The sequence below is a fragment of the Megalopta genalis genome, chromosome 6, assembly GCF_051020955.1.
Source record: "Megalopta genalis isolate 19385.01 chromosome 6, iyMegGena1_principal, whole genome shotgun sequence".
NCBI lineage: Eukaryota > Metazoa > Arthropoda > Insecta > Hymenoptera > Halictidae > Megalopta > Megalopta genalis.
In genome coordinates this window covers 12,430,658-12,444,026 of record NC_135018.1, presented here as the reverse complement: position 1 = coordinate 12,444,026, position 13,369 = coordinate 12,430,658, and the positions used below count along the sequence as shown (strand labels likewise).

General features: G+C 35.8%; 1 protein-coding gene across 9 annotated transcripts in view; it reads right to left on the bottom strand.

Moving 5' to 3' along the window:
- Nucleotides 1–13,369, bottom strand: part of LOC117225760 (glutamate receptor ionotropic, kainate 2) — a 221,495-nt gene that overhangs the window by 25,578 nt on the left and 182,548 nt on the right. For 3 of the 9 annotated variants that reach the window (XM_033479510.2, XM_033479517.2, XM_033479563.2), the window contains exons 11-12: nucleotides 11,199–11,402; nucleotides 1,215–1,418 (exon numbers count right to left, since the gene is read on the bottom strand). The exons of 2 other annotated variants lie outside the window; for them this stretch is intronic. In XM_033479510.2, the coding sequence (XP_033335401.1) occupies nucleotides 1,215–1,418; nucleotides 11,199–11,402 (408 nt within the window). The remainder of the gene's footprint in view (nucleotides 1–1,214; nucleotides 1,419–11,198; nucleotides 11,403–13,369) is intronic. 4 more of the 9 variants (XM_033479526.2, XM_033479544.2, XM_033479535.2 and 1 more) reach the window with 2 other exon arrangements.

Genomic DNA, 13,369 nt, shown 5'->3' with positions numbered 1-13,369 from the left:
CAAAAAGCGGAAAAATGTCAGTTTTCAAAAATATACCCATAATGCATAATTTATCCACTAGTAGTCAATGAAACACGTGACTTATTATTTACTATGATCTTTTTTACCATTTGTTCATTTTGGATACGGCTACATGGCTTCAAAGTAGCCGTAGTATATACTTAAATTATGTCACTGGACACTTTTTTATCTCTCACATTTTTTTGAGTTACGTTCAATTGAATATGTTGAATTTTCATTTCATTTTTTAATTGTCAGTTCAGTAAAGTTCTGTGTTCGCTTTGATCGCATTTTGAAGATTGACGCCTTACATTAACAATAAAATAAAAATTGGCTGCTATTAGCTGCTATTGGTGAAATCGTTTAATAATAATACCACAATAGCACGTGCCACGAAGCATACCGTAATATGTATGAACTGCAGAGTTACGCGAGATGTATTGAATAGGTCGAGTAAAATATCAATATTTAAACTGTTGCACTCTATTGAAACTAATGAGAATAATTATAAATTATTTGTTTTGGATTATATGCAAACTTTTGCTTACATCCGATCCGTTCGTGTCAAGTATGAGGTCGATCAAGAAATCGAAATCATTTCTCAAAGAGACAATCGAACTACTGATTTCGGAACAATGTTCGTAACATGAAAATGGAGAGGATGTTCAATTGAATTGAATTAAATTGAAAACAAAAGTTGTATTTTAAAAAAATTTGTTTATAAACAATTAAATCATTGCATTTTGTTTTCATTATTCTATCCCAGCAAAAACCCAAATATATATGTACCAGTAATATAAACTGAGAAAGTAAGGCTTAAATATATAATTTTATATATATATATATAGTTGTTATATGTTTCTTTTCCGCTTTTTGTATGGAAACCGACCACTGTGCGTCGGATCGATGGTCGCTGGATCGCAACGAAACAACTCTAAAGTGGACAATCGCAATTTAAACAGTCTCTCCAGGAGTTGGTATTCCAGGCGAAGCCGGCCGCGCGACCATAATTCCTAGCATCTGTTGGACTCATTTTATCAGCAGAACCCCGTGCTCACCGTCTCGTGACGCTCGAGATACAATACTTGTTCCGACTGTTAAAGTGTTTGGGATACTTACAGGGCGTCGCAAGCCTCGCGCGAAAGATCGCGCGCCGCGCAAACAGAGATAACTCCGCGCGGGTTGGACACTCGGGCGAATAGGCGCATACTCACCTTGTCCATCAGCTGGCGGACTATTCCGTTCCACTCGCCGGTCTCGTAATCGTAAACGCCGTACTTGCCATCCGGCACGAGCTCGATCCTGTACGCGAAGCCCACCATGTGAGCTATCTCCTTGAGTAGGTCGATGCAGAAGCCCTCGTAACGTGCATTCCCGCTGAAATTCCCTCTGCTCTTCAGCATTACGTACGGCTGCTCCTACGGGGACCATAAAAAGGAACTACTACCTTTCGTCCTCCATCCCTTCCTCTTCTTCTCCCTCTCCTTTACTCCGATCCTTTCTACATATCTTTTTATTTCCGGCCACCCCTACGAAACACTCTTTGCCTCCACCGTATTCTACTCATTTTTTTATCGCTTTACCACCCATTTTCCACAATTTTTCTACCTCCCCTCTCTTTCGCGCTCTCTCTTACACTCTCCACCTTCCGATTCAGCTTCTCATTAAGCTTTTTATGCTGCTCGAGATTATTTTTTTTATTAGAAGAACATCCTTCCTGCGTCCACGGTCTGTACACTCTATTTTCCTGGATCTTCTCCCATTCTCCCTCGGATTTACCTTCTACGTATATGTGCTTTATCGTACAACGTTCTCAAGATTTTCTTTCTCTTGAACTTAACTCCGCCACGCCCACACCTACTCCCTGGCTAGAAACAAATTAGGTTCTCGCAGGTTTCATTTTCCGGGACGGAACACGTGATATTCTTGTTGGTGGCACAGGTAGCAAGTGTTCTACCCTAAATTCTATCTGCAATTGCTGTAGAAATTTGCGGTTCTATTCGAAATAGAATATTGCATTATGTCTACTGATTTTTTTAGAGACTGCTATAAAATCGTACATGAGCGGTAGACAAAAATGCACTGCAGGAATAAAGTGAAAAGAAGCGTCTACATTTTACAAAAATATTAACGATATAACAAATGCTTTAATCATTTTACTAAATATAAATAAACATATTTTTCACCTGTATATGAAAATGATAAATAATTGTTAAATCATGTGACAATATATTCGAGTAATTCTTAATACATATTAGGTTGTTGCGAAAGTAATTTTGGTTTTCTATATAAATAGATTACGAAAGAAAAACCGAAACTACTTTCTCAACAATCCAATAATATCGAAGAAGATGACGATGGTAATTGTCAGACTTTCGTAAGAAATAAACAAACCTACTGAGTCTTATTACATTAACGTCTACCTATGTGTGACGCCTCTACCATTATCGATAATATTTCTCATGAATAATTATTAAGTACGAATGTACGATTTATTCGGCCGAATAGATTTTGTCAGTGGCAAAATTCCAATTTTGTTTCCGTTTCCCTTGAATCTCTTGTTTGTCAGCGAAACTCACGGCAGACGAATGGATACTCCCCCTCGTGTATCGTCTCGCGATCCCGCGAGTCGATCGTTTTCCCCGTGACCATGCATTGACGGATTGCAGAACAACGGAACGCGCTTTTGCTCTTAACCCTGTTCGGCAAGCAAGATCTCCTGAGAGATTTCTATAGAACGGTGTTCGTTCACAAAATTCAGATAGTTTCTTTGCTAATCTCTTTTTCGCGCAGGTTTTACGTATTTTCATCGGTCTGCATTGCAAACTTGTTATTTGAATAAACTATTATGCTGAAAGCGACAATAGTGATTACTGAGAAATTGTCGATCTTTGTGAATAAAATGAAAATTTTATGAGTTGATCTGACGAAGCAACACTTAAATAGGAATGCATTTTGTTCTTAACAATTTTTACAAATTGTGAATAAGAGAACATAAAGCAACACTTAAATAGGAATGCGTTTTGTTTTTAACAATTTTTACAAGTTGTGAATAAGAGAACATAAATAGTAAAAGTATGTAAGAATATTAATGTACTATTTTTAGTTTCTTTATGCGGTCGTAGACTGTTCAAAAAAATTATAGCATGGAAAAATTTTAGATAAAAATTCATCAACTTTGATTGACGATAACTCCGCGAGAAATCATCGTAAGATGATGACTCTTTCTTAAATTAAAGCTTGAAACCTCTACTTTAAAATAATGTTCCTTGATTTTAAATTTGATACACCCTTACCATTGTAATCCTTTAAATGTGAGTCCATGTTCATCAAATTGACAATTACCAAGTCGAAGTCGGTCAATTTTTATTGATAATTTTTCTATGCTATAACTTTTTTGGGCAGTGTGCTTACAAGTAATTTTCGTTTTGCATAAAGATTTTTTTAAATATGTATGAAATCTGCAGTCCAGCGATTGTTTCTGTTATGTTTCAATCAACCGTTTCCATTGCACAGCATTCGTATTCGTAACATATTTTGTATTATTAAAGATAACGAAGGCAGAAAAATGATTGAAATTGTATTAGTCCGTGGTATTGATTAAACTGTTGCCGTCCAAATAGCAATTAATAAAATAACCGAATATCATGGATGATATAAGCGACATCTAATATTTATGAAAGTGGAAACGTCGTTATGTTACGTCATATTAGTAAAATACAATCACTTGGAAAATGATATAATTATACATTTATATAATAAACTATTTCATGCAACACGTTATTAAAATTTACATTTGAAGCAGATCATGGTTTCGTTATAACGCTTTCGTTGTAACTTCAATTGGTGTTACGAAGTTAGCGGTTTATAATCCTAAGAAACGAAGGGTCTGTCATAGATTGGGTTTAAAAAATTCAAAATTATCTTTATACAGCTGAGACTTCCTTATCTAAACATTTATTTTTACAATATTTTGTCATCTAAAAGTTCTATTATCTAATCATTTTATTATTTAGATACATTATCACCTAGTAGAGAACTTGAATGGAATTTTTAGATAATAGAATGTTTTGGTATCAGGATATAACAAAAATAAACCTTCGGATAAGAGGATCTCTACTGTAGGCACTTCGATAAAAGGGCGAATTAAGAGAAAGACGAATTACTAGGTACACTTTCTCTCTATTGTATAATGAAAATACTTTCATATCATAGGAAAACAAGATAACATGAGAAAATTAAAATATTTTACACACAGCATTGATGTATTTACAAGACATATATATTTACATATATGTTTAAAAAGAAATAATAATACTGTCAATGTTGCATCGTTAATTAATAATAAAATAAATTTTTATAGAAATATCCCCAAGATGCTCTTTCAAGACAGACTAAACATAAGTTTTATACATTTGTGTATACATGTGTATTTGTATATGAATTTCATGGCCAAGTTATACTTATCCTATTCTATGTTATTTTCATCGAGTTTTTACGATAATAATAATAAATTTGTTCTATATAATAAAATTAACAACATAAACGGGAGGAGCCTTTTAGATTTATGTTACTGACATGATTCGAAGCACATCCCATAAAAATTTCTCCCGTCAAAACTGGCTGCAGACGAAGGATTAAACAATAGAGACAGAAAGAAGTTACGATGACAATCTAATATCAGATTTCAATCGCGTCTCGACTTCGATCGATGATTACCGCGAACTATGCGAACCCATGAACGAGCGGAATGAATGTGCCTCGTACTCGGTGGCGCTCGATGCAGATTACCGGTAAATGGATTACCGTTCGATAGACTATTACAGCGAATGCTCCCTCAGGACATGGTAACCAGGACAGTGAATAGCTGCGCCTACACGAGAACAACTGCAAGAATGCGGCGTAGTTAAATGGAAGACGAGGCTGGAACGAAATACCTCATGACCACGAAATTTTCCGTATTATCCATCTGTATTTTTTTTATTTTTCTGGTCATCAACTGTGTTCTACACATTGTGTTTTATCACTGTGGCTTTAGATCAATGGCAGAGGTCACACCTCGAAAAGTTTTCAATTCAGTTTCATTTCCTTACAATTTTAATAGTACGATCTGTTAAATGTTGATACCAGTACCGCTTATTTATTCTAATAAGCAGCTGAAAAGATGAAAATGCTGTTTAACACTCGAACCGTGAGGTTTGGGCCTATATGGACCCAGAATATAAATATTGTTATTTGAATATTTAGCTTGAAAAAATACCGTGTGCAGAAGATGTACCTTAAAAAATATGTAAAAAGAAATTGATGAATGAAATTACAAAAGATCCTAAGAGCGCTCAGTCATATTTTCCAAAAAGGTTAGTGAGCGTTGTATAAATCTATCAGTTGTTAACAAAAATCATTCTATTTGAATTGTGATGTGCAGAAATATGTTATGTTTCCACAAATTAAATAATACATTCTATAATTGTAATTTTTAGGTTTTGTACACATTCCTGTACTAGTAATCATTTATCATCATCCATCGAACGAATATCCCTTATAACTTCTCTATGAGACTTACATCAGGAAAACGTGCAACCCATTTTGAAAGTGGAATATTGTTTTCCGAGGATCAGCATGAAGTATTAACAAATTTACATATTAGAAAGCGAATCTTGACAATTAACATTAAGTTTAGGAGATTCCAATGAATTACTTATTATGCAAAAGATCACATAAAACATTCCTGTGGTTATCTGAATAAGTCACCCTGGAATTTATGGGAGAACAATTTAGACATGACCGCGCGTTCAATCTTCAGAAGACCGGGAATTGAAAATTAATCGTCGCTGCTGACGGGTACCATTAAATGCATTAAATTATGGAGGAAGGATCGAAGGAAAATAATGGAGAGAGAGAGAGATAGAGATAGAGATAGAGATAGAGAGAGAGAGAGAGAGAGAGAGAGAGAGAGAGAGAAGGAGAGAAAGGAGAGAGAGGAGGAAGAAAAGAGAGAACGCGAGAGCGAGAGAGAGAAAGAAAGGAGAGAGGAGATTGAAAGAAATAGCTAAACGAGAGAGTGAGAGAGAGGGAGAGAGAGAGAGATTGTGTCTAGTATGATGAATAATAATTTTTATGATTATTGTTGACCAATCGTAAATTGATTCCAATCGAAATTAATTGTGGGTATTTAATAAAGCTTCCAGTAATCAATGAACGATTTCTAAATCTAAAGACTAACGAACTTCGAGATGTTATAAGATTGTTGTTAGCTCATTATGTGCCGTCTATGTTATCGGCAACCCACGAGAACTTGTTTTTAGACATTAACACGTTCCGTGCCACGTGTACCATCGATGGTACACGCTTGCATGTTTACTTAGTGAACTGAACAAATTGTTTACAAGAAATTTAGAACCGAAGAATCAATTTCCACCGCAAGAATGGGCGTTGATAAGTTTTTGTTATGTTGTTATGTGTACGAGAATTAATAATTGCACGTAATACATCAAGTTTTAGTAAAATATCAAAGTGTGAAGATTCGAGTAAAAAAAGCTCGGCACGGAACGTGTTAATACGAGTAGGTAGAAAATTTCACGTTGTAAAGATAAAATGGAGATACAAATACCTTTTGTTAATGTATACACTTCTTTATATTCTACATTTAGAAATGCCATAAATGCATAAAGATTTACGACTGAACAGTTATTATTCATTGTAAATGTTCATTGTACTACGTAGTGCACCGGGCATGTCTTTTTCTCGTAAAAAGTTGATACTTGTATTCATACAAAGTATTTATTCATACAACTCGAACGAGAAGATGCATGAAGAGACATGGTGATGGAATCGTTTAAATTTCAATTTAACGTCAATCAATTATGGTAACCAGCATTCAGTGAAAATCAAATTAAATTATTCAGTAGTGATCATACCATCCACACAGCTGCTACTGAATCTGTTCATTCGGTTTCTGTTGAATTCTGGTATTTTAATGAAAGCTTGGCACCAATTTTTAATGCATTCTGTACAGACGTTTCATTTTAAATTATAATTCCGCCATTCATTGAAATGCGGCAGCGCATTAAATGGTTTCCAGCTTCATAACTGAAAATGGTGAAATCATATTTTCGAGCATAATTTGTAATTGAATTTCATACTACGAAAATATTTCTTATTTCCCTCAGTAATGATTAAAAATTTGTTTCTTATTTCAGCCATAATTACCAACTCTAAATTACAAATTGTAACGAGTTAGAAATAAACGTAGTAAAGTGTTCACTGGCCACTATGTTTTCATACCATGAGATGGAAAAAATGAGAATATGATCTCTAATTGTACGAATGGAATGCTACATTTTTAAGTATCGACCCAAATTCGAGCATGTGTAATACGTAATTTGGCCCACAAATGGTTCGCCTTGTAAATACTTACTATTATTTCCGAACAGTTCGAAATGTTGAACAATTCTGTACGAGTTTTTCTGATCTACGTCAAAAGCCAGGTCGGCGCGCCGACAACGAGGTGACGAGAAAGTTCGCGGACGTTTCTTGCTGATGAGCCGCACTGACCAATTAGCATCCTATGGTTCATGCTCGATTTATGGGCTTCGTTACGCAGTGCATACCCGCAAGCAATTAACGCGCAGCGTTCGTGATTTAGCTTCGACTACTCGCGGCGCGACTCGTCGTACAGTGGTTCACTTTGGTTAACACCGGGAAAAATCTTACAATAACGAAACTGCATAACAGCATTCGATGAATTTTGAAGTACACCTTTAGATCAGGCTTTGGTAAGCTACAGAAAACTCTCAAAATGAAAGATAAAACAAAAATCGAGAATCGTGTATTTTATTATCGTTCAAAAAGACTACTTTTTGTCTGAAGTTGAACTGATATAATCTCGCAGAAAAAAAAGATCGTACGATAAATTACCCAAACTGATTGTAAAATACCATAGTTATAGTTTTTCGACGATCCTTTCGTAATGGTTACAGAAATGGAAAATTGAAATTGGCTTTTATTCTACAACGTGTTGAAATTCAAATGAATCAACAGGATTAAAAAGATTTGTTCCACGATTCATTCTAAAGTGGTTTCGCAGTGAAAAGTTTCCCCTTTACAATAACTTGTGAAAAGTTGATGCAAAAGTCCTGTTGCCGTTTTATCGTACAGTGAATACAAAATGCGTTGCTGGTACTACAATAACTTGAGATACCCCATGAGTAGGTTGCATAGTCGGAGATGCTCTTCGTATGCAATGTGTACTTACTATATGTTTAATGTATGTCAAGTATACGTTTAGCGGTTTAAAACGTTTTTCAAATAATAAAACGACGGCAAGAAATTGTAATGTTACTATGATATGCTACCAGCATATCATTTTTCAGCGTGTTGCATCTTGCAGAATTATTCGTATTTTAAAAATGGATCATGTTTTCTAATTTTTTTCAATGCCATTCGTTTGTCAGAGGATTGCTCTTTGCGCGAAAGATAATTACATTTTTTCCTCAATGTTCAGCTTATTTTTTTTTAAATAAACTGAAAACTATTCACAAAAAATTGGCACATTATAAGCGTCATCGTCACTTTAATTATCATTCAAATGTACGTATTTCTGTACTCATAACGTAATATTAATGTATATCACCATATTCAGGAGTTCACAGAACACTACGATGCAAGTTAGAATTGTATTACTGTCACTGTTGGAGCACAAGACGTCTCTAATTTGAAAATTTACATCTCTTTTTGAAGTCATTCGGAAGAATATATATTAGCAAAAACCGTACCGGGCGTTGAAAGTGACTCGTCTGTTGCCTCATAGAAATTACAGCATTGAATTCGTTTAGATTTTTTTTAAATTCTTATATTTATATATGTTGTGAGATGAATAAATTTATTGAATGGTTTCCGGTAGATATGTCTTTATGATTTCAATAATTGTAGAATAAGAATCGTCGAATCGGTCATTTGATTGGCGATGGTCCAATTAGTGTTAGAAACATTGTTCAAACGTTAATAGTCAGTATTCTCGGAAGTTTTGAAAGCATTACTATTGGTGTTTCAATTTTATCAATCGAAAACTGTACCGTTTGTTTCAACATGCTTTTGCTGACAGAAAGTATCTCCTTCGAAAAGATCACGAAAAGCTCGATTTGCAGACGATCAAAAATTGTTCATTTAGACCTCCGAGTATTCAATTAAAAACGAAAACATGAAACAATTGTCGCGTTGAAAACCATTGAAAGTTATTCTCCTTGCGCATATTTGTATGAAAAAAATTTGTAATAAATTATGCGGGAGGGGGGAAGGGCAGGTCCGAGCAAACAACGAGTCAGCGATGTAGAAGTTCCAAGGTTGGCGGAACGTCTGCTGGATTCATATAGCCGGCAGATTGGTGATTCGAACACGATTGTAGAAAGGATATATCGTGGAGGTGCGGTCAATGTCTACGGTAACGCGGTTCTAATTGGCGACTGGTGGTTGCTCACTGACTAGGGGTGCTTTTCTCGGGATTCGATAAGATCGTGGAGTATTGTTCGGTTCGGTTGCACAGGTTCAAGTAGAACTCGAACCCCGACATGAACAGGCGGAGCGTGAACAAAACAAGACACGCTGTTCTCTCAGTGTCCTCTAGCTTGATTGCACTCGATGTTTCGTTCTGGAACTAAACGGGTACTTTACCGTTTGATTGCGGACGAGCACGATCCCGTGCGTTTCCCGATCATTCTATTAAAGTGGCGACCGGCGTTCGGACATCTGTCGGTTCAATTTCACGTTACACAGAAACGATTGCAATTGGAACAGATCGTGGTTTTAATAAATATAATTATGATCGTAGCTCAAATTTTATAGGAGAATGTAAATGGTATGATTTCATTCAATCGAGGCAATGCAAATGTAGCTATTTTCCTCTTTACGGAACGGTTTACCTTTTTCACGTCAGAACAGAATTGTTTCGCGAGACATATTTCATATGAGAATTTGTTGGATACCGTTAAACAACATAAGAATAAACTGCGACTCTTTTGGAAAACGCACATCTTCATGAAAAGGATAGACTTTTCCGTTTAATCTAATAGCCTAATATTTTTAGCAGAATATCCCAAAGAATCCAAGCACGCGAAAAAACAACTGTTCTTGATCTTTTTGCGCAAAAGTTTAATGAAATGAAAGTTGCTCAAGACAACTCATGAATATTACAATTAGATTAGGAATTTTCATATATTTACAGCATACAGAAGTCTTTAAAAAGTTTATGAAATCAAAGTTTTAATCAGAGTTGCCGTTCGACAAATAAGAGACTCGAGACTTTTGAGGTGGACGCAAATTTACCGAGCGGCCAATTCTAGCAAATTCTCCCTAATTGACGCTCAGATTGTGCACAAAAATGGACAATTCTGAAAGAGGAGATACGATTATTCGAGCCTTGCGGCTCGTTTTCGTAGTTCAATATTATAGTTAACAATCGTATCTTCTCTTTCCAAATTGTCCACTTTCGTGCACAAACTGAACGTCACAAGTAGGGGGATTTACTGTATACGTCGTCTTCCTTGACTTCCAAAATCCATTCAAATCCTTATGTACCAATTACGTACCAATTAATCGTCTTGTTCGACTCGATCTAAATAGCCAATAATTAAAATTAACTATTAAAACACTAGCGGCATGGAAAATACGCTCTCTCCATGTTTCAGTGTGTAATGGTTCTCACCTAAAAGGATGTAACTAAACAAACAGTTCCTTTACCCAGTTGTGTTATATATAAATAAACATAACAATGATTCTTCGATTCGCGTTTACGTTTATGCGACGACCGCAGCCAAACGGTTCAAACTGATGTTCGTGCACAGGTGTGCTACAATATCTATCCTCTACTTCTGCTATCGTCCTCAGTCTCCGATCAATTGTAAATGAACTAATTATAAGTGCATCGTAAACTGTAAATTGTGTGGTGTTTCTTCAGTGTCTAGCTTAACATAAGGTGCGTATGTGTTGAAAATATGTGGAGAAAAACATCCATCGTATGTACGTGTACATATACCACTGTCTAAAAGTAAATCTAATAAAAATAGTGTCTAGAAAAATCAGCGAAGAGGTGGTAGAAAAGTATTTCTAGAGAGTTACCTACGACGACCATGTGTGTACGTGTGTATGACAGCGAGAGGGTTGGGCCAAGTACGATGAGAAAAATTAAACAAACCAAATCATACATGTCGCATGAGTTCTCTGACGATGCCGTTCCATTCCCCGGTTTCCGGGTCTTTCGCGCCGTACTTCCTGTCCGGTACCAGCTCCAACCGGTAAGAGAAGCCGACCTCCCTCGCCACCGCTTCCAGTAGGTCCACGCAAAACCCGTAAAACCGCGCGTTCCCCGTGTAGTTTTTTTCGTAGTGCATCATCACGTACGGAATTTCCTGTGGCCCATGGTCAACACGATGCCCATGCAAACAACGGAACATATCGTCAGATCGGGACGATACACGAGGCTGTCGACTGTCCTCGGCCAACCTTCACCAAACGAATGCCGGGTCATCTTGGACCTGTCCGATCGAACGGATCCTTTTGTCGTAACAGATTCTTCAGTGGTTTTGTAAATAGTTCGGGACAGAGGGGGAAAGGAAGCTACAGGTGTGCGAGAACGGGCCGGGGCGGGAACAGGAACGATTTTCGGGATCGGTTCGGGATTGTTTAAAATGCTGGGATATAAGAACGTGTTAAAAGATCGTTAAAATACGTATATAATCGTTGATATCCTAGTTTTAGATTTTTTTTCTGAAATTTGCATTGCAAAATTGTCTATCTTATTTAACTTAATAACTTATAATGTATAGTCTGAGTTTAAATTCTCGGGTAAAAATAACTAATTTCTCTACGTATGTTAGTATGTAATAGCTTGGTTCTTTCGATTGCAACGTATCTTCAGTTGTTGAAAACAGCTTTCCGCTAGTCGATTGTGTACTAAGTACGGCGATGTATCATTTTGCAATAATTGATAGCATAGGAAAATTGAATGTTTTTATCCCGTTCCGGCCCGATATAGGTTTTCTCGTCCTGTCCCAAGCATCGGGTTTCGGGAATTCCTAGACTCTCGCACACCTCTGAAGGAAGCCTTTCTTTCTGCTCTGTTAGATGTTTCTTCAGTGAGACTGTTACAATAGAAGTTACAGGAACATCGATTATGAGAGTACATATAAGATCATTGCATAAGTTCAGAGCACATATTTATAAAGTGAAAGTATGAGTTTTTAAGCATTGTTAATTTGTTCATAATTAGTTATTAGTTAATTTGAATTAATTGTAATGAATTATTAATTGCTTTTCAAACATTTATATTTAATAGTTATGCTATATAATCACATTTTACACATTATTTATTCTGTGTTAGTAACACCACGTATATCAAGCCCCATTGTAAAAAATACGAAAATAGGGCATAAATATGTGATTTCAATCAGAGAATATTTTTTACCGCTTTAAAAAGTTGCGAAAATTTCTTTATTCTTTAATAGGGCATAAATATGTGATTTCAATCAGAGAATATTTTGTACCGCTTTAAAAAGTTATGAAAATTTCTTTCTCTGGTTTATTTATAACGGAGCTGCACAAATAGTCTAATTTTAGTTATTGAAGGTTTGTCAAAGACGAGTGATTCTGGAGAAGTATTATCATCTTCAAGTTTGAGAATATGTTATAACGAAAAGTATGTACGCGTTTCTTTGCATACTGCTTTATATAAAACAATAAAATGCATATCTGCGCTCCGCTGTCATCGATGGTCTCATCGTTTATCGCAACTTCAATGTAAAATTCATGTCGTAAATGTACCCTTAGGCATGAGGATGTTGTGTGGGCAGTATACAAATCAATGATGGATGAGGTAATTAAGGGGAAGTGTTGAGTATTCAGCTCTTTGAGAGTAGAATACACACACACACACACACACACAGATAACAGGAAGGCGTCTGGGACCAACCTATCCGGATTGTTTACAGCCGTCTTCTTGCCAGCTCTGAATAGTAGGTATCTGTTACAAGATCGCTGCCTAATTCTTTACTTGACATAGTCAAGTTTGCGCATTTTAGATTTTGTTGAAGAAATTATAAATAATTAGGTTTTTTGCAAAAATAGTTGCAGTTTTGAGCAGCAATTCAAAGAGTTGTTAAATTTCGTAAATTAGTTTTGATTAAAAAGTGAACCGTTGTAAGTTACAATGGAAACAGATTCAAAGAAGTTTTAGTTTGTGTAGAATTTGTAAAATGTAACAATAAAAACTTTTCTGTGACAGGAATAGGTTTTTTTATCCATGAATAGTACCAATAATGTTAAATCATTCTCAATGTTAAATCGATTTCTGAATGCGTTATTTATTTGTGACATTTGC